This window comes from Passer domesticus, chromosome 5 (genome assembly GCF_036417665.1).
Source record: "Passer domesticus isolate bPasDom1 chromosome 5, bPasDom1.hap1, whole genome shotgun sequence".
NCBI lineage: Eukaryota > Metazoa > Chordata > Aves > Passeriformes > Passeridae > Passer > Passer domesticus.
This window is the reverse complement of record NC_087478.1, coordinates 44768680-44790981: the sequence shown is the minus strand read 5'-3', so window position 1 is coordinate 44790981 and position 22302 is coordinate 44768680. Positions and strand designations below refer to the sequence as shown.

General features: G+C 35.8%; 1 protein-coding gene across 8 annotated transcripts in view; it reads left to right on the top strand.

Annotated features, from left to right (window-relative positions):
* ANKS1B (ankyrin repeat and sterile alpha motif domain containing 1B) overlaps positions 1-22302 on the top strand; it is a 407204-nt gene that overhangs the window by 66250 nt on the left and 318652 nt on the right. For all 8 annotated transcript variants that reach the window (XM_064419825.1, XM_064419814.1, XM_064419816.1 and 5 more), the window contains exons 6-8: positions 1055-1156; positions 9333-9443; positions 12501-12676. In XM_064419825.1, the coding sequence (XP_064275895.1) occupies positions 1055-1156; positions 9333-9443; positions 12501-12676 (389 nt within the window). The remainder of the gene's footprint in view (positions 1-1054; positions 1157-9332; positions 9444-12500; positions 12677-22302) is intronic.

Genomic DNA, 22302 nt, shown 5'->3' with positions numbered 1-22302 from the left:
GTACTTAACAATCCCCTCTTTCTAGTTCTGCTTCAAAAAGAGTCAGAAGATGTTATAAGTAGCTACTACAAAGGAAAGATGTGAGTTGCTGTGTCTGGCCTCTGAAAGTCAACTGCCACCGCTAAATAGCCCAGTAATATTTTAGGTTTGTTTTCAGTGAGACAATGTTGTGTTTCTCACAAAACAAAGTAGGAAAATATCCATTGAGTTAGGAAATTGGAGCCTTTTCTGGGTGCTTTCAGAATGTCCTTTTAAATCCTGCTTCCTCTGTTTTTCTCTGGTGTCCTGAGAATAATTTCACTTTTTTTTGCTAGGACATTTCATATCTCTACTTTTTATGAAAGCACATCTAAACTGAAAAACAACTTGAGCATTTTACCATAAGGCAAAATTTCCAAAGAAGCTCCTACAAGGCAAAGGTAGAGTCTTGCAGTACCCTGTACAAGAGATTCTGATCCAGGGCAAGCCTCTAACTTAATTCACAGTTTAAGCCCAACCATTTCTTTGTTAGCAGTATGGATGGTATTGTGAGGAGATCCTGTGGCTGTGCATAGTGCCTGTATACTACACATGGATATTTCAGTCTATTCATGGCATGAATTTTGAAAATGTTTCCATGATGTACAACTTTATTAACATATAGATGAAAACTTCTTCAGTCTTGCTCCCAAAACACATACTGGTATTATGGACTAGAAAGTTCCTGGTGAATTAGAGTTTGGAAATAAATGTGGGAAAAGCATTCAGAGAATTTATTGATTTTACAAAATATCCTTTTCAGGAGAGCTGTTTCTTAGGAACAATCTGTTAAAATAATCCCAAAGTTAGTTACTTTATATCCCCATGATATATGGGAACATAAAAACCATCCATGTCAACATGTGAATTTTAGGCTACTCAAGCTTTAAACAGAGATGCATCCTGTACTTCAGGTGTAATGAAGTTGTGAAACCACTTGCTTTCAATTTGTCAGGCAATTCAGTCTGATATAACACATTTATAATCCAAAGTATTTAGGGTTAAATATTCCACCATGGATCCATTTATTTTTCAGGAATTGATACCAACATAAAGGACAGTTTGGGTAGAACAGTTTTGGATATACTTAAAGAGCATCCATCTCAGCAGTCTCTCCAAATTGCAGCTCTACTTCAAGGTAAGCCATATTCAATTACATAATTGTTAGAGATAATAGAGAAATATTATTGTATATAGTAATTTCTAATCTTTAAATGTTTCTTTACACAAAGGAGCAGTCTTTTGATTTAAAAAGACTAGTTGAACAAAAATAAGTTGTCTAATATCTGAATTTCAGAGTAAACCCTTTCCTTTTTGCAGGCCACTGACATGGTGTGTCACTTATGCTTAGTCTTTTAACATTCTTCATTACACCATAACATATTTTAATATTTCAATAGCAGTTCCATTAAATTGTAATGATAACCTACAATTGAAATACTTGATTTGTAGCAACTAAATTACTGAAAGGTGATGACAATTTTTCAAACCATTACATTGTTTTTTCATTTTCCTTAAATGAAAAAAAAAAAATGAACCAAGCAGTATTTCTTGTTATTATAGGAGAAATAATATGTTTCTCATACATGTATTTGTTCTCGTTCCCCATCTTACTTTTGTGGTGCAAGGTTGATGGAAGTTCATTGTTTACTTCAATGTTTTACTCTAGAAGATGGCAGTAAAGTGATGAAACACAGACTACAACATAACTCAGCATTAAACATAATTTCTTCTCTTTTATGGAATTTGTTTCCTGCATTTTCAGTTTAGCCTTGCATTAAGTGCATTTGACAGAGGAGGTCCCTGCAGGTATCAGTGCTGCATCTTCATCTGTATTGATTATTCCCCCCATTAAATAAGCCATTTTAATCAGTTCTCTGTTGGTTCTACTCATGACAGGGTCCCTCATAACTGTATTTTATAAGAACATTTCTTAGAGAAAATGAGGTCATGTGGCCATACTGTGTCATTTCTTTTCTGAATTACTTCCAAACTAGTTGACCAGCTTCCATAAAGTTTTCCAGTAAGATGATGGACTGAAGATACAAAGCTCCTATAAGTATAATGAAAATTTTGCAGGCTGTAGGAGAGGTGTTCCTGTAAGGAGCAGATTCATGTTAGAGCTGAACCAGTTAACAGATTGCCTTCAGGTCTCCCTCTCTCCCTTCCTATTTTCCTTTGCTTTTCCCCTCACTTCCCCCATTCTCCTCCCCTACTTCCACCTACACAGTTCCCTTACATATTCCCCATTTACATGAGACTTCAAAGTTACTTGATTCAGCTCACAAACTGGTAGAATACAAAATATATATTTATTATATATATAAAATAATGAAAAATAATATTAAAAATATAGAACTATACTTTCTGTAGTTTTAATTACCTTGCCTCCTGTGTAATTCAGGTCTCAGAGTTACCTCTGTCCCAGGTAAGTGACAGTAATGTGCATTGAAAAGTGGGGAGGAAGAGACGTGTGGGGAACACAGGGCTTCCCCTGTCAGCAGAAGGCAGTTTCTGATTTGAGTCAGACTCAAGCTTCAACCTTTAAGTCCTCACAGAGCTGCATGAACATACTACCATGTAGAGGAAAAGGGGATTAATGTCATACTGGAACTTCTTCAGTGGCAGGAAAAGGGTCATTCAGAGCTTCCACTTTCTTAGACATCCAAATCAATCATCCTTCAGGTATTAATCTAAGATTCATCATAAAATCCCATCCCCAACTAAGCTAATTTTAATTTTACTACCTCTTTTTTGCTCCATTTTATCCTTATTGTGATAACCTTGCAGTCTCTAACCCCACTGATGAACTTTTTTTTCAAAGTACCCTTGCTCTATGAGTAATAAAGCACCACACCCCCTCTCATGGGTTTCTCATGTTGATTGATCAGTAGCTGCCCTCAGTCTTTACTACACACACTCAGAAAAAGAAATATATTAATTTCAATCCTTTTTCTTGCTTTAACATGCAGTCTTTTTCAAAAATGTGCCTTGAAGTATAAAAATGACTGCTTAGTAGTTTCAGCTCTTATTAGTGTGATGAAATTGTCTTGTAATGAGCAGCTGTTTATTTTTGCTCTCTGCCTTTAATCAGAAGTGATGTGCAAGAGTGAAAAACGGTTACAAAGATGCCATTCTGACTCTTAAGACAACCTGAGGAGCTCCTTCAGAACTCACTTGGGGAACTTACATAGATTCTTTCTCATCAGCAAAATGTTCACTGAATCTTTATCCATCAAAGTATTAGCTGAAGTTGAAAAAATCAGGATTCAGTACTAGCACTACTAATGATGCAGTTGACCTGCCCTCCTCTAAAAAGACAGCTGACTATACTCTTCACTAAAGTGTGGGTATTTATCCTATTGTAGCTGAAAAATCAGTGAAGCACTAGAATTTTTGGAATCATGAATGTACTATAATTGAGTTTGACTTCAGTGCATAATGAATTCCATGCTAAGAAAGGGCAATTACTAAGAGAGATTTAGTGGCTTCCAAATACATTCCTGTTAAGGCTGCTGTCTTCAGATGGTTGTCTAGAGCAACTTACATGGCTCTTTCATGTAGACTTATAGGAAATAGAAATTAAATTAAAGATGTCAGACAATTACTGGTCAGATTTTTTAAGCTCATTGCTAATTTTGTGCTTTATGCAGATGTGGTGGCATTGATTTGTTCTTTCACCTTGTTGCCAGGATAGACTAAGATGCTATCACGAAGCATTCTCATTAATTTTTTTCTGGTTCCCCCTTGCATTGTTCTAAGTATCACTTTACAGTTTCTAGTATTAGCATAGCATAGTATTTGTCCCTGCCACAAAACATTAGCTTTCAAATTATAAAACAGAGGCTGAAAGATGCATATGAACCGGCTGGCAGAAATGGACAAGGAAATAATGTGACTGGTATTACTGGTGGGCCTGTTATGCAGAGGGATAACAGAGTTGGAAGAAATGTTAAGAAAGAAAATTAGTTGGCTTTGGGGATTTTTATAAGAAATTTCTTTGAAGGAGATAAAAGTAATTTCTGTGTTTAGAAGCAGTTAATGGGACACTAAATCCCATGAGCTGATACTAAACCCAGTAGGGCTGGTAGCCACTTGTGAATAAATGCCCTCCCAGAATTTAAGAATTGTGGATAAAAATTGTTTTCCATCTTTTAAAGAATATTTAGACAACTACTTTTTACAGATTGTAGGTTCAAAGAAAGGAGGCCTTTTGCCCATGAGGTTTTAGAAGTGATCCTAGCATTCTTGTGATCCTTATTTTACATATTTTCTCACTATCCTTGGAAAAAAGCAACGGAAGTTTCTGCAGAAGTTTTTTTTGTGTGTTTGCAAAGTCTGCCATCTTTTTTGAGATGTTGGCACGTTATCTGATAGAAGGAAAATAAATTAAAATATCACTTCAAAGAGCAGCACGAAAAAAGGCTGAGTAAGCTATAGAACACCCAAATGTTGTTGTTTTTTTTTTTTTTTTTTACTGCTTGTTAATTATAGTTGGAATTAATAGAAATGACAGTTCAGGTTTTACTTCTGTGTTTTTCGCATCATTTTCTGTGTCTTTATCAGGTCTGATTAGCATTGAGCTCACTTAAAAATACTTATTAGGGTTTTTTAACGTAGTAAGGAGTAAATAGCTGTATGAGTACTGTGTACTGGAAGAGGAGAGAATTAGGATACTGTGCCAAGAAAGGGCAAGTACTGGATGCATTTCATGGGTGCAGTAAAACAGCACTCAGTGCTGAAGCAGTTAACAGTACTGGCACTTAGGGCTTTTATAATTAGGCACTGGAGATAAAAGGGATGTTGCCAAGGCTAGTAGGCCTAAAATTAAACCAACCAGCTGTGTTTCGGTTTCAGCACATGTGAACGTGACGCAGGTGCGAGATGCACTGTCTTTCAACTCTTTCTCCACAGCCCACTGTGCTCTCTATTAGAATCTTGCTCTTTTACTATTTCTGGAAGCAGAATTCTCGTTATTATGAAACAAAGAAGATAAACAGATGAAAAATGGCATGAGCCCCAGTAAATGCTGCTGCATAGACAGTATGGAGAGAGATGCAGTGGAAAACTGTTTCCTCTATTCTGCTGAAGCTGCTTAGGAACCTAACATTGTTTGTACCTGTTACCAAATTATTCATAAATGGAAAATATATAAACAGCTGCAGAACCAGAAATCCTTTCTATTCCATTCTGCTTAAATAGCTTTGACATTAGCACTAGCTTTTTTTTTTTTTATGTATTCTCACTCTCTCTTTCTGTCTTGCTCTCTGTGGACAAGTAGATCTTCCATTCCCTTGAGTGCAGGAGGCCAGCCCCACTGGAAGAATGGAATAGGTTTTCAGTCAAGGATTTAACTACAGCTGCATGGCATTAAAGTAATTGAGATCTCAATTCCCTTTCATTGTTTTGGTTTTGTTTTTATTATTTGTTTTGTTTATGGGGGACATTTTGTTTTGTTTTTCTGGGGACTTTTAAGCTTCTTCTGTAGGCACTTGTGCAAAGGCTGTAGAGCACTGACTGCATTCATTGTTGAGACTGAAAGTTTAGCTGCACCCTTACCCATCTCACAATCATAGGAGTACTTCAGTGCCTGTTTCTGTTATCTTCCCTGAACACATGCACAAAAATATCTATTGATTCCGGCTTTCTCTGGGATTCACTTTAACTTGAATAATTTAGAAACTGTCCTCTGAAATTCAGGAGACTGAAGTGAACCAGCCTTCATCTCAGCTTGTCTGTCACCTTAGCACACTGACCATGGTAGTTGCCAGTCAGATTCCTGCTACTGCAGCTGCTTTAAAGAGAAGGGAATTGGGTCACGAAGCCTCAGGTGGGTTCCTTCCCATGGGGACAAGTGAGCTGTTTTGAGCTTTCCTGGCTGGGCCAGGACTCAATAGAGCTGCAGAATCCTCAGACAGGTTCTGTAAGAGTCTTAGGGAGGGCAGATGTTTTTCTGAAAATTGTTGCCCTTCAGGAAGATGTCAAGGAGGTATAAGCACCCTTCTGCAGGGTTTTTGGCTATGGAGGGGGCTGGTTTCTGTATAAGTTTTATTTCTCTGGTCTAGTTACTTGAAGAGTCTTCTGCTTAAAAAGGTGAGTGTTCATATTTATATTCTGGTCAAATTTGGCCTTTTTGTTTTTAGAGTTTTAAAGAGGCTTTTGGTCTTCTTAGGGAAAATTTGTTCTAGAAAGAATTCTATATGAAGCTACCGTGTAGCACAGCTGAAGTAGGGTATAAAAACAAAAGAAAGCAGCTTATATTTAATTTAAAGGAAAATAAGGATCAAAATAAGTTGTTTGGGTTTTTTATTTCCATTAAAATAAAAAGTTTTTATTGCTCTAAAAGCTAAGGTTTGTACACAAAGCAAAACTCTTAACCCTACCACCTCAGTGAAAAATTAGTATCTAAGAGGAGCTGAAGTTAAAGCAAGTTGTGCTTTTATACTCCTTGCAAGTTCAGGAGCGGCTCTAGCTGAGATGGGTCATGCTCTCTTCGTGCTGGAGAGGCAGCTGTGTTTCTCTGCTTGTATGTTTAGTCCTTCCCATCTCTTTGGCTTTGGCCTAACTGATATTGCAGAAACTAAGAAAACTGGAGTTCCAGCTGTTTGCACTTCCCAGAGCTTGTTCCCTTCTTGAGTTATATTCCCCACTGTTCTTATTTCCACTGTTGTGTGACCTCTTTTATGGTACTACTTTTTTTGTGCACAGGACCCAATTTAGGTTGAGTGGGGCTTTCACAAAATCTGGTAACTACAGAAAACAATCCTACTAAATGGCCCAAGTTTTTTTCAACTCTTAGTATTAAGAGCTGTAGTAGTACTCATTTTACACTGAGCTGTAAAGTTCATTCTGGGTAAGGTGAAGAAGTCACCATTCTTCCCATTATGAATTTGCCCCATTCTTCCCATTATGAATTTGACATGTTGTGTCTCAAACAGCCCTTACTCTCCCCTGTGGTAGGAATGATGGGTTTTTCTCTAGAGTTGTGTGAAACCACAAATGGGGACACTGTTTTGGTCATGAAGTGGTATAAGTCACTAAACTTAGCTTTGTTCTGAATTATGTTTTTGCCTTGAGAGAAATTATCCACCCTGAGCAGTCCCTCCAGCACCCAGCAGTGAGTCAGTTTGGGCAGGATTTGAAGATGGATTCCTAGCCAGCTGCAGGTGATTAGAATGCAGCTGCTGGTGAAAGCATCCAGTGCTTTTGTGTGTTTTTTCTTTAGCTCTTGATGCAGATCACCCGTTCTGTGTCTCTTTCTTTGACAGTATTATGGGTAAGTATACCCGTAGACTAAGCCTCTTCAAACTGAGGCTCTCTCTTTCTCTCATATGTATCTGGTAGAATTTTCAATAGTATAAAACCAAGTTAGGAGTAGTAGTCCACAAAAAACCGAAGATTCAAGGGTTGTATCTTCACAACGTTGGCATGCTGCCAGCCTGTTGTAAACATTTTGTACCATACCTTGTGAGAGCCAGCTGTAAAGGTTTTCTGGAAAAAACTCTATGTTTTTTAAAGTAAGTATTTTAAGCTTATGTTGAACTTGGGATTTCCTCTTCAGAACTAGCCTTCAGGAGGTAAGTGCATTGGTCTGGAAGTGGGGACAGACAAAGAACAAAAATAGAGAATTATTTTAAAACCACAGTCTTGTCTGATCATGTGGCAACAAGGTTAGAGTTCTTCACAATATCTCCCTCATTTCCTCTGCTAATTATAGCTGTAATAATCTAATAATTGTAAGGTTCACCTGATAGAATTACATTTCCTTTTGGACAGTTGCATAATTGCCAAGCAAACATTTTTCATACATTAATTTGTTTTTTTCTTTTTGTTTTCTTTGAGTTTGGTTTCCTTTTTATCTTTTCCCCATCTTGCACATTAACTTGACAAATACTATCACTGACAGAGCTAGAAAACATTCCAGAGCATTTCTCATGGTGTTAGCTTTCTCATGGATTCCTACAGTTCGTCTTTGCTTTCAGACCCACACAAACACAAAATTTATGAAATTTATGACAGATTATGCCAGGGACCACTGCCAGTCATTAAACTTAATATATGGCACTTTCAAATCATACAATTTTTTAAAAAAATACCCCAGCAATCTGCAAAGCATTTGGAAACTGCATGCTGTTCTATGCCATTTCCAATTTCAATTTCTCAGATGTCTATTTTATCACAGATTATATTTGGGTTTTGGGATTTGTTATTTAATAATAAGTAACAGCAAGCTTAACAAGTGCATTTGTAGACTGTACAAATTAAATCAGGGAAATTTCACTTCCCAGAAACTCCTTAGTCTTTCAGTATGATCTTGATGAAAGACATTGTTGTGCTTTGGTGCTCTGTGTGTTGCAACATATGCTATTATGGTTGCTATCAGTATCACAATGAAATTATTTAAACAATTTCCTAAACTCAAGAAAATGCAGATGTATAAAAACTGCCCAAATTGAGAACCAGTTCCTCTGCTGGAAAAAAAAAAAAGTTGTCACTATTGCATAAATTAATTTCTTGTTTATTATTACATTGCAATTCATTAATGTTCTGGTCTTCCATTGAGGTAGCTTGTGTAGAAAAGCACATGAAAATAATGCAAATATTTATAAGAAAAAAATAGTAATGAAATTGAAGTTTAGCACATTTATTATTTCATGTTTTTCTGTTTTTATAAACGTTGCAAACATGGGGCAAGGGAAGTTTTAAGGAGAAAAAACCAGAAATTTCAACACACTGCTTTTTTGACTGCTATTTTAAACTAAATTTTCGGGATTGCTTTTTGTTTTTCCTCATGTACTATATCTGTGCTGCAAGCAGAGTGTTTGACTCCATTTACAATATCAATGTTTGTATGTATTGTGAACATCCTGAGTATCTTGACAAAAAACTCTCCACAAACTTAGAATAAAAGTGTCTTTTAATTGTAATAATGCAACAAAACAGTTATGTTAATATTTCCAGGAGACAAGAAAAACATAGGGATAGTCTCAACTGATTACCCTTACAATGAGATTTCTGTAGCAGTTTCCACAGATTGGAGGACTGGCCATTTTAGCGTTTTGCAGTCCTTTCAACAAATGACTGCCTTCCAACAGTGTATATGAGTATTAATTATTACAGGGTTGTAATATTAATGTTTGACAATACCAATATTAATATTCATAATAATGTTGTTATAAATAATAATTATTACAGGGTTGTAATATGAAAATTTGAAAAGTCATTAATGAAAAGCGATGTAGCAAATATACTTTTGATTGAAATAAACCCTCCTAATTCAGACTTTTAAATGTATTTGTATCTTTAACTTGCAGAATATATGGAAACAGGAAATGCAAGTATTTCAGAGGAATGTCCACTGGAATGTGCAGAACATCAGTCCTGCGTTTTGTCCCCAGAAGTTCCTCCGTCTCCAAAGGCTAAAAGTAAATACATGTACTCTGTGAATGCAAAAGCTGTACTGAATTTCTCTTTAATATTAACATTTATACAAACTTACAAAGTGGAAAAAAAATTAAGAAAATCATTGATGTCAAGTATGGGTTTTTTTCCTACCATGAATCCCCTATCTTGACTACATACACTGTAATCCGTGTCATATAGAAAAGCAAGGAACTGTATTCTCAGAAATGACAAGCTACTAATGGATTACAAGGTACTGCATTGTTTGATCTGAAATATTTTTCATTTATCTGACCTTATCCATTGCATAATCAAGTAAAACAAAAATACTAAATATGTTGTAATACTCTGCAGATCTTGTTTGCATTTGGGTTAAAAATTGAATTTACTTTATCTTCCCCAATGCGTGCATCTAACAATTGTTTCACATTTGGAAGCCTCTTTCAAAGGTCACAAATGTACTCCTCTTCCATTTGTCTTCTAACACAGCTTTCATACACTGTAGCAGTCACTTGTGTGCATGTGCTTTCATTTTATGTTCTGATTCACCATTTCCACACCACAATGACTAAAACAGGACGTTTTCTGACTGTGGTGTCTTTCATGAAAGTCATCCTCCTGTAGAACCAAACCTGACTTCTGCCTTCAGTAATCATCCAGAATGAATGCAGTTGACTGCTGGCAAATCACTGAGTCTGTCCTTGGTTTTGTGTGTGAGTTGTGTTATTTTGCTTAGTAGTGATTTTTTTTAGTGTTTGTTGGGGTTTTTTGGTTGGGTTTTTTTGATCTTTTTTTTAACATGTTCTTTTTTTCTTTAACATGTTCACTGGGAGAGTTTTTATTCATGAGAGAATGAAGCTTTCTGATGCATGTCAGGTTATGATCTTAATGGTAATAGTGAACAAATGCTGTAATTCCAATAATATTTCCCATTGGGGTACTTAACACATATGTGGTGTGTGAAGATAAATAGTTCCTTTGAGATTACCAGGATTGTGAAGCCAACTGTGCAATAGAAATGTCTGTCCTGAAATTAAGGAGCAAATATTTTTAAAATATGTTTTACTTTTTAACAATAAGGTCATGATCTCACATTCCTTATTTCCTCGTAGAAAGTATAAATAATGTAAAACATGCTAGGTGGCTTTTGTGTAATGTGATACTAAAGGAGATAAATCGTACTTGATCATGCTTCCCATCCATCTGTCTGCCATTCACTGACAATCTAATTTCAGATAATTTAAACCAACTTGGGAAGAGGGACAGCAGTATCAATTACTTTTCTGTGACTTTCATGAAAACAGGGAGATGCATAGAGGCAAAAGACCCTAATTGGTACCTACCCTGAAAAAAATAGGCAAAACCTATCTTTTATGTATTCTGGCTGCAATCAGCCAGTCAACTAGTGCACTCTACCCAGATCAGTCCAATTTTGTCACACAGAACTCGTTCTTGCCCAGTAAGAAAAGCTGCAGGCCATATGTGGGAGAATGTGGGACTGGGGACATGAACATAGTTCTGTAGGAAGCAGTAGTTCTGGTTCTTTATAAAAAAATCACTGTATCATGATTTTGGAATAGTTTTTGATATTTAGGTATTTTACTTCCAATTTTTAGTTATAATATTAATCTGGAATAATTTCAATTTTATAATTAAAAAGCAGAATATAAATAAACCCAGTTATAATTTTGCTTAATTTACAAGTTTTGCTCAAAGCTACCCTGGACTAAATGTAGCAAGAGTTTGGAAAGCAAAATTTCTGTTAAATTTTAAAAAGCAATTAAATGCTTTTAATTGACAACTTCTAGTCTTGTCTCTGAAAATTTTGATAATAACTGGCCATAGTTAGTCTTTAAATATATTTTTTGAGTATTTGTGTTTACTTAGCATAGCAAACAGTAACTATGAAAAAAATGAAATAAACAGGGCTCTAGACCAAGCGGATAGAGTTTTATCAGTGGATTGTGTAGTTACGTGAGTGTACTTAAATCTGTTTTATGTATGCTGAGCTTAATATGCTCACTCTGTTTTTCCTTTTCAGCATTTTATTTCCAAAGATGGGGTAACATGGAAGCATCTATATTTTATCAAGTCTAAGCACTGCAGTTTCCACCAATATGACTGTCATAAACCTAGTTAACAAGTGGGGTTTCTTACTTGCTCCTGGAAACTCTTGGCCTTTTTCACTTTTCATTGCTGTTACTAAAGGTAGCTGTGTAACACACACACAGTGCATAATCAGAACCCAATGTGGTTGATCATAATGTGTTGCTTTTCAGTCTGTGGAGGCCTCGCTGCTGTCAGTGGATTGTTTGCAGAATGGTTAGCACTCAGTGTGATTCTAGTACTTATTTCTACTGCTGTTTCCAATAGTGGTCCTCAGTGTAGACATAGAAAGCGTATTGTCTTACTGTTCTGGTAGAGTTCTTTAGTTAAGAAATGTGATAAATTAAGGAGAAAATATGAAACACAATGCAGAATGCACTAAATGTGGGTTTCTGATAGACTGCTGTAGGAAGGCACGTTTTAAGTGTGTTTGGGTTTGCCCAGTATATTCTTCCACCATTCCATGTAATCCCAGGAGAGTGAGCAAGAATTATTCATAAAGCATAGCTGCTTTGATGAGGAAGATATGCATTCTTAGTCACTTACAGTTTACAGAGCTTATGTAGTGCATTAATTAATTACGGCAGCAAACCTGAACCTGATGTGGAGCATGGGATATTGATCTTGTATGCGTGTATAAACTTTCCTTTCCTGGATTAATTTTACATTCTTGAATACTTACTATTTATATGGATTTTAAGGATTAGAAAACATAGAAAGGGTAAGTATATATTCATCCTAATTAAATGCAAGGTATAGGGCAATGCAGAAGCATGTAGATTGCCTCAAGCAAATTCCTAGCCTGGAACAAGATGCTATTATTTTTGAGCAGAGAATGGTGCATGAAGATCATTGTTTAGAGGATAAGGTATGGAAAATAACAGATAATAAAGTTTAAAGAATGTGCATTCCTTTTTAGGCATAAATTACCCTGATATTCTAATTACTGACTAATGGTGTGTCTGTTTTTAAAGGTGAAGCTGTGACTGGAGAATTATCAAAGCTCTTAGATGAAATCAAATTGTGCCAAGAAAAGGAATACTCTTTTGAAGATCTGTCTCATACACTATCAGACCATTATCTGGAAAATTTTAGTAAAGTATCAGAGGAAGATCTTATGACCAGTGGAAGCCAAACCAAGCTTAATGTAGTAAGTAAGATGGGATACAAGGACAATGTATTCAGTTACATCTGATTTATTTATAGCACATTCAAGAAAGAAATAATAAAAGAGTGAGAATAGTACAAGATTAACATTCTAATAAAAATATAATATGTGCTTCTTACAGATTTAGAATGTAATGTTCACTTCATTTCTCAAAGGTATTGCTTACCACACCTCAGAATGGATTTTTATGTCACCACTAATACATTCAGGTTACTTGTTTTGAGCATGGTGAGGGCAAGGAAGGGGTTTTTTTGTGAAATCAGTGGAGATCAGTATGTTCAATACTCTGCTGAATACTAAATGTTAACAGAATCTGATCAGATACGCCCCCAAAAAAAAACAGCTAAACATCCTCAGTTATTTTTCTTCTACATTGTATTACTATATAGCTTTCATGGTAGCCTAATGGTATAGAAGATTGTCTCTAATACAGATAATTGTGGTTGTGATACTTCAGTGATTTCCAACTACAGCTGAAGATAACTTCATTGCTACTAATATTATGAATAAAGTACTCTAGGATTCATTTTTTCTTTGCTTTAACAAGGCTTTGCTGCTTTTTTTTTTTTTTGTAATTGAATTCCTCAGTAGGTTTCCTGGTTTCAGGTGGTTTAGGCTTCAACTTAAACCATGACACTAAATAAATGTGATTGCTCAGGGAATAAAGCAGAGGACAAAGAAAAACTGCTAAGTTCTAAATTTCAGTTAACATTTTTTGTAAGTTAAGAAAAAATATGCTCACTTATGTGAGGAAAACCATGGCAAGTTAAAGACTTTCATGTTTTGGCAGATTTATTATGACATATATAGACAAAATGAGATTTACAAAGATCCATAGCTACCCTGAAATGCAGTAGATATTTTTGTAAAGTCCTTCTAGATGTTTGAATGTTTAGATACATAACTCATATTGAACTCAATTTGAACAAGATACTAATCCCATTTAATCATTTTTAGACCCTTGTCTAGTGTCTCTCTGAATTTAGGTGCTAACTGCTATTTAAATCTTCGCAGCTGCTGTTTTGCAGAAAATGTATTCTATATAAATCTGTCTGCTCAGACCTAAATGAAGTACAATATGAATAGAAAGTATTCAGACACTAAATCTGTAATTTCCGTGACGGGGAAATATAAAGGTAAATTAGGCAATATATTTTTTTAGATATTTCATATATTTTATATTGAACTAGATGTGGAAACAAATCTTCAAAACTGGGGACTGTTTGAAACATTTTATGGTGCTTTCCTGCTGGGGTATCCAGCTTTTCTTTTAGAGAAAACTGTAGTCAGGATGATGGGTGTGCACTCCCAACATGAAGTTAGGATGGAGGGCAGAATATGTTTTCCCCTGCAGTAAACCCAGCTATACAGATCTGTATGGAGAGGGCTCTTTGCTGTGACGTGAGATTTTCCTGTTTGTTCTAAAGCATCCATTTCATTTTTTAATGTATTTTAGGATTATTCAATCTGTTCAGTTGCTACCTGGCTGCCTTGCATAAAAAAAATGAAAGTCGCTTCCATTTTTGACACATCTTTTAATTTTGGCCAGGTGTTGCCTTCCCTTTGTGTTTCGGCTCCCTGGGTGATATGAAAATCCACATGCTCTATAAGGGGCCATGAAAGAGTAATTGGGAAGAAGCACTAAAGTGAAGAGATATGTTTAACTCTGAAAATGATTGCAAAGGTCAATGCTGCCAAACTGCTCCGGGGGCAGGACCAGCAAGTGTAGTCAAGGAAGATGTGTGACATTACAGTGATGATTGAAGAAACTTAAATGAATATTTATGTATAAGAACATGAAGATACAGAAAGAAAGAAGTGAAGATGTATATAGATGTGGAGAGTCAGAAATAGATTCCTTGGATATGTATTAAAGAGAGATTCTGCTGCTTTTTCTGACTTAAGTTTTCCCCTCCGTGGGAAACTTCTATAAGAATCCTAATAAGTTGAGCGGGTTCTTATCTGTTTGCATTTATTCATCTCATGTTTGCTTCTACTACACATGCCAAGACCCTTTGAAAGTATGGGCAGCACAGGGCACCCTATGGAGTCTGGCTGGAGCACAGACTATTTCTGCCTGCTGGACTGAGTGCTGTCTTTCTTGGTTACCAGCTCCAACGGAGGGCTAGAACCACACCTGGTGTGCTTCCACAAAGGAACAGTTACTTCAGGTTCATATCCGCAGATTTTTCCTAACTTTCATTGCTGGCTGTGCTGACATCAGCTCTGAAGAAGGGTAGAAGTTAGCTCCCTGTTAATAATGTGTTAGGTGGTGTCATTTCCTGAGCTAATGTCGATGACTGTTGAAAGCTTTTCAAGTTCATGTAGTTCAGCAATCTGAAAAGTTTCCAAATCCCAAGTCATGCCACTTTGTGACCCTTAGGGAGATTCTGCAAAGGCACTGGCTGCTTGGAGACATCTGAATTTTTTGCATCATGCTATTGTTCAGAGAAATAGGGAGCCAAGACTGGGGAATTTCTGATTTGAATAGTAACTTGTGGATCATAAACTTAGGAAGCTGGAAAAAGGAGCATCAGGAGCCACCTCCTGAAGATAGCATAGGCTTGGGAAAGAGAAGGTATCAGGAAGCAGAGTGTATTTCAAAGCATTTTTTTTTTAACAATTGCCTCTTTTCAGGAGGGACAAAACTGCTGTGACTAAATGAGGTTATGGTTGATTTTGGACTGCAGAAAGGAGTGTCTGTCTACCCAGAATGCACAGCCTGGAATTCTGTCCTGAATTTTAACTGCCAACCTCTGTTGTTGGAACAGTGGGGCTCACAGTTTTTGTTTAGTGTAAGAGTAGTGTGAGTGCCTGTTTTTTAATACAATAACTTGACAGTAAAGGCTTCATCTGGAAAAGTGGTGCTCAGTTCTGTCCATGGCATAGGGGTGAGTTTCAACATTGGTTTTATAGTCTCCCAGATAAAGTACGGATCATCAGGCTGTGATCCCTTCTAGTATTGTTTCTGCATTGTACAGCCACTGGAAAAATACCAGTGCAATCTTGGATGCCTTGTTCACAGGCACATTCTCTCCCTTTTCTGGTCTTAGGCATCTTGCATGGTTTGTTACTCAATGATACAGCACTTGTAGAATTCTATATTTTATTTGGAAGAAGTGAGTTGGAAGTCTTTTAGGTCAAGGATGGAACTGAATCCATTCCTCCCTTTGCTGTGTTATTAGACAGGTAGTCATCCAAGAACATAACAAGTTGTTCTGGAATGTTTGTAGTAAGGAACTGCTTCTTTTCATCAAATTTTGCATTGAACACAATACATGTTTTTATTACGTTATATGTTTCTATTGGCCAGGTGTGTGATTTGTGACAAGACATTAAAACCCCAGAGATTTATGTGCTTACAGTATTTTCAAGTCAAATAGGAAGCAGAGTTTGCACATCTCTGAGGTTAGTTTAAAAAAAAAAAAAGAAACTGATTGGTTTAGTTTTCCAAGTTCCAAATTACTAATCCCATGGAGGAGCTGACTAGGAAAATTGATGGTGAGGATTTTGGGGGCTGGAAGGCATAACGTCTGGGAGAGGGAGAGTATAATGGAGCAGTAAGTAGAAGTAAGGACAGTAACAGTAGACCCATAACGTAGACATGAACAGGAAGAGATCTGGAGATGATTGAAAATGTCCCCAGAGGATGCTTCCCCTCCAAAAGTTGAAAGGGGAACTGTGACAAAAGAACAGATTGTCTTAGCTTCCTGAATGGGAGGGAATGATTAATGAAGAGGGAGGAAAAGACTGAATGCTGAACAGCAGAAAGTCAGATGAGAGTAAGTTAATGTTATCGTTCAATTTGAAGGGTACATTATTAAGGATAAACTAAAGGAAGTCAAAGCTGCACTGGAAATGTCATAATTTAAAGGTTTTCTTTTGCCACTCTGGCTGTGTTTGGCGTGCTGTTGTGCAAAATATTAATGCCACCTTTCTTAGTCTGCCTTTACCAGTCATTAAAACATGTCCATTACAACACAGCATGCAATGAGCCCCTATTCATTGCCTCCACAAAATTAAAGGCCAGATTGAACACAGTTTTGCAATTCTACTTCAGGGAGAGCTCAAAAAGGCTTTCATACAGCTATGCATCATTTTAGTTGTAATTCCCAGTATTTCTTAATGATTTGTATGCTGGGTGGAGTTGATGGTCGATTAATAGATTTGTGCCTCCAGTTCCTGTCTTTGTTTTTCCCATTTTGGTCACTGTAACTTGAACTTTTTAGTTGACCTATGTATGCAATGGCATGGAAAGCACTTACTGGTGCTGCCCAGGCAAGCTTTGGAAGCTTTATACTTGTCTATTCTTCAGTGCTGACATATTACAGTTTTTCTTTGTTCCCTAGATAAAAATCTTGCAAAAAAACTAGAATTTGATTGTTCAGCGAGTCAGAAAAGCAAAATGTGCTTCAAAACATATTTCAGAAAACATGGAGTGGGAAAAAATATAATTAAGTCCTTGATTTTTATCACAGTTCATTTGAAAAGGTGTTCATCCTTTTCAAGATGAATTAAGTGTGATTGCAGTTTCAGGTTTGTTTTTTTAAGTATAATTAAAAAAAAATATTTATATTCCAATAGATGGCAGTCTGGTTCAGTAATTTCAAGAACAAAAGCAACCATCTTATATAAGATTTTTCTAACGTTTTTCATGGCTGTGTTAAAATTGTGTGTTTTAACACAGTTGATAGTCCAAACAGCTTCAAAATGAGCACCTTAAATTCCTCTAGCAGAAAAATGTATGGAACATCATGACATACATTTAAACTACAAACTAAAACATTGGGACTAAATTTAGAAGTGTATCATGGCAAAGAGGTTACACACCAAGCATGCATTCAAACGATCTGTGTGAGTTGAACAGCAAGCAAGACAATTTAAACAGGTATAATGTACAAAGCAGGGATGCAGAAAAATTAAGTGTGTCAGGAAAATGAACAGAAGACTGTCAAAGTGTGTATTGTGAGAATCCTGAGCTCCCACAAGAAAATTGCTTTAGATTCCTCTGTTTGTGGCATTCAAAGATCATTACCAGTTTCTTGTCAGATGTGAGATTCCTGTGTATGTATTCGTGTCAGGACAAAGTATTTTAGTTGTATTATTAAACCCAGAAACACACCATCTGTATTGCAATGTATTTGCAAATTGTGTTCCTTAAAAAAACAATATCAGAAAATAAAAGTATGGGCTTTTTGTACATGTAAGAAATTCATATGGATTTCAAAGAGTATTTGACTTTTTATCTGCTTTGGACAACCTGTGACTGCAAAACAAAAAGTAGGGGTTAAGATCTTCTCCACTTGCCTCTGTGTGTATATATACATTTGCTAGACATACATGTTGGAAACAATAAATCTCAGACTTTTTTTCATAAACTTGATGTTTTATTTGAAAAATATTTTTCTAAAATTCTCTTAAAAAGGCTTCATCTTTATTCAAAAGTTTATTTCTGTCCTTATTTTGAAAAGTGTTGTTTTCTTTTCATGTAGAACCCATAAGTATTCCATATTTTTTGCAAATGCCTGAGATTTTTTTTTTAACAAAAACCAATTTTAAAATGTGCCACTTCAATAGAACTGAGGCACCAGATTGAAGTATATTCTTCAGAACAGTCTCTTTAATCTTGTGTAGTAGGTGGATGCATGCAATGTTTGCTTTTACATTTATGCTGTTGTGTTCAGAAGCATAATAAAAAAGTGTTATTGATTTTCAAGTGCAAATGCAATATCTTACTGTCTTTGGATTTGTGACACAAGTTTAGATTAAAGAAAGAGTTCTTGAGAGACTTCTGTGTTCTTAAAAGCAGAGTATGTGTTAAAGGATTTTGCTTGATTACATGGCATAAATACTGAGAAACTTAAGATGCCCCTGATTTTATTTTTTTTTTAAACTGAAGGTAGTAAAACCATGTAGTAACTGCACTACAGAGGGATTTCACAGAAGTGGCAGCAGCATATCTGTTTAAATTTAATGTGGTTATATAATAGGTAATAAAGGCTGGCAGCAGTAATTTAAATTTAAACATGAGGAAAGGTTCTGTGTAGTCTCAGGGAAAAGATTTGGATTTCATCACAGGCATATAAATGTCAGTTTCTGCTGAATTCTGTCATCCAGAATTGGAAGTTGATACTTGCGCATGTTGAGAGAGTGGAAAAAATATACGTAAAAACATAACATTGCTGGAAACAGTGAAGGTACATATTCAAAGATAAAATTTTTACTCTCATGTCAGAATATCAAGGATATGGGGCTATATAACAGCAATAAAACTATAATTGTGTCTGGTTTATATCTAAGAAGAGATTCAAAATCAAAGAATTATGTGATTTTGAAAGAAGTTGACTAAGAGAATATATTATAGTGGGTAAAATTTATGCATGGTTTTTCAGAAGTCAGTTATTCTGATTAATTTTTTTTTCTCTAAGGAAAACCACTTTTTTTATTAAAAGCACACCATTTTTTATTATTTTACAAAGTAATAATCTCTAGAATTTGTTGAAGAATATCAAAGTCAACTGTTTAGTCATATTGTTCCAGAATACTATTTTGGTTTTTACTTTTAATATAACAAATAAATAATGGCTGGATTGAAATATAATAGCTAAGAGTGACCAAACATGCTCGAGTAAAATAATTGCTTTCTTGAGCCTTAAAAACACCACACACTTGCATGCATTATTGAGAAAGGGATAGAAAATTTCACAGAAAAATGATGATGAGCAAGCCAGAAGTATGTACAATGACTTACTAATGAGGATACAGTAAAAACACCTTGCAGAACAATTTTGGTTCCTTATTCATTAGGGAATAGTAAGATAATCAGGCCTGATTGTATGGGGCTTCAAGGACATAAACAGATAAATTTTAAATCATTTAATATAATAAAATTTGGTGAATATGATAGTAAAGCTTCAATGAATTTTGCAGGTATTTATGATGTATTAAAAAAAAGGAAGAGAATTGTATTGAGTAGTGTTTGGAAGATTGTTGCTTTACTAAATTCCTTTTTTATGATAGTGTTAGATAATTTAAGTATTACCAAATTCTGATGGTGCAAGAATTTTGTATTAATTTGCTCTTTCACCCAGTTCAGTTATGAATGCTATTTTGCAAGCATATACTGACTCTTATTTCTATGGTAAGTACAAGTATGAAGGCCATGTCTCCCAGGATATGTAAACATAACTTTTTGAGATTCCCTTGCTGGAAAGATCTACCCACACCCTGAAGATATGATTATATAACTTTAAAAATTGATTTTAAAAGCTACCACCCAACTAAAAACCATCTGCTACTCCCAATTTCTAGTGCACACAGTAGTATTTCCCACTGAGAACTGTTGCTGCTGCTACATTTTTCATTAGATATTTATGATGGGACATCCAATAACAAACATTCACTTGGTCAACATGGAATTACATACTTTCCATAAACTGCTTTACAAAATGATTTCTAAATTCTGTTTAAATATGAGCTGGTGATTACAAAGAAGCAGAAGGAAACCAACTGGATACAATTTTTTTCCCCCTCTTTTCGGCTACCTAGTGAAGGAGAGTTCAGATATTCTAAATGTATCCTTTCCTAACCTGTGTTCTGTAGCTATTAAAAAAGATTATGTTCTGTATCTGTAGGTTAGGCTATGCTTCAGCCCAGTGTTGTGAAAATTTATGTTAGAGGGGGCCTAATAGGAGCTATGTGGAACTCTACACAGAATAATTTGCCTGGTGTCATGCTTCACAGCCGAGTGAATTAGCCTGCAGCTCCCTGCTGCTGTGATTTTGGGTAGAAAGATTGCTAGTCAATCCTCCAGTGAGCTGCACAGACCTAGCCTGTGAGAAAGCCAGTGCTTGTTTAAGAATATAAAATCTCAAAACATGACAACACTTAGTATGATTTAAACTACATGGAGTTAAGTATAACTAGGGGAATGTGCTGGCCAAACCACATTTAGTCTGCATTAAAAGTACCTGCTCTTTTTTCCTCTAGAATGATTTTCTGGAATATTTAAGAAGTCTGTACAATTATGTGTCTGTGGCAAATTGCTTGACTATCAGGTGCTAGCAGGAAAATAGCTTACAGATAAATGCATCTCTCTGAATGCTGTTATGTGTTTAGCTTGCAGTATGGAAGCCTAAAGGTATCTAATCCTTTTTCTCCAGTCTGTCACATTGTTTACCACCATGTAAAACCCTGTATTGCTGTTTTGCAGAATGTGTGCTCTAGACAAAGGCATTTTCTCTTATTGGCTGAGTATATGCTTCCATTTATTCTTATATAGTAAAATCTGATAGAGTAGAAAAGAACAAATGCTTTGTGCACACCCTCCATAATTTGCAATGTTTCAGGCTTGTTATTTCTTAAAGCTTTCTTTTCCCCGACTAAGTAATCTTAGCATTTTCTTATTTTGTATGTAAGTCTTTCCATGCTGCCAAGCACTTTCACTTGCCCTGCTGTGGACCCTTTCCTCTCAGCTGAATCTTTTACATAAGGATCTTGGATATGGGTTTAGAAATTTTCCATATAAAGTAATTATACTACAAGCTTTTCAGATCAAAGAGCTTGTTTGTCTTTATGGCTATAAAGCTGTGTGCAAATTTGGGGTGCTGTGGCAATGATTAGTAAAATTTTGTCTACTCAAAAATTCTGTTTGATAGCTAGGTTTTATTAAATTGACTACAGTAGATTATTTTTTTACAAGGACAATTTTAGTTCAATACTGAGCACATGTGTAGAGTCATCTCTGTTTCATTATACTTAGATGAACACCAGAGATATCTACTAATCTCAGTAGGATTAGCCAAGATATGAGGACTCTATCAGAACTGATCCTGAAATCATCTTCTCAATATGAAATATATTTGCTTGCATTAAATATCTTTTTATATGTTGCTCAGTGCTTTAGAGAACCTTCTTTCTCATCTGTGCTTCATGATTTTTTTTAACATTCCTGAGCTGCCTGTGCCATTGTGCCACTGTTGCCAGTGCTGCACAGCAGAACCCCTTCTCTTCCATTTCTTTTGGTACCCTCAGGGTCCATCATCCTAAGAATATTCAGTAGTGTACAACACAATGTCCATTCTTAAGCTGCAGTCTCCAGATTAATTTGGGACCTTTCAAAAGAGTTTCAGTCACTTCTGGAGAGCAGAATGAGAAGATAATACCATGAGATTTCCACACAGACAGGTGACTTTTTTAATGTTAACATCAATTCTCTCTTTTGATATTATTATAAAACCAGGCTGTCAGGAACACTAAGTTATTGGTAACCAGAGGTGCACTGACCTTCCTTAGAAGTCTGTAAAAAAAAATAATTCTGTCATGGACTCCTATCCTTCATTTCCTTTAGGTTTCTCCTCTCCTCAGACTGTCGTCTGGTGTTACAGTCAGAGTCACATTTTCAGATTCTCCTTCACAAGAGAACAAAAAGTTCTTTTCATTTTCCTTGGTCTTCTCAAAACACAGTTTCTGCCTATGTGATTTACAGCATCACCAGTAGGAATGCTGATACTCCAAAGGCGTATTGGTTTATCACATTTGAGCAATTGAGTATGGAACAATGTACAAGGTCTAGAAGGAATATGAAAGACTTTGTCGACATTTAGGTA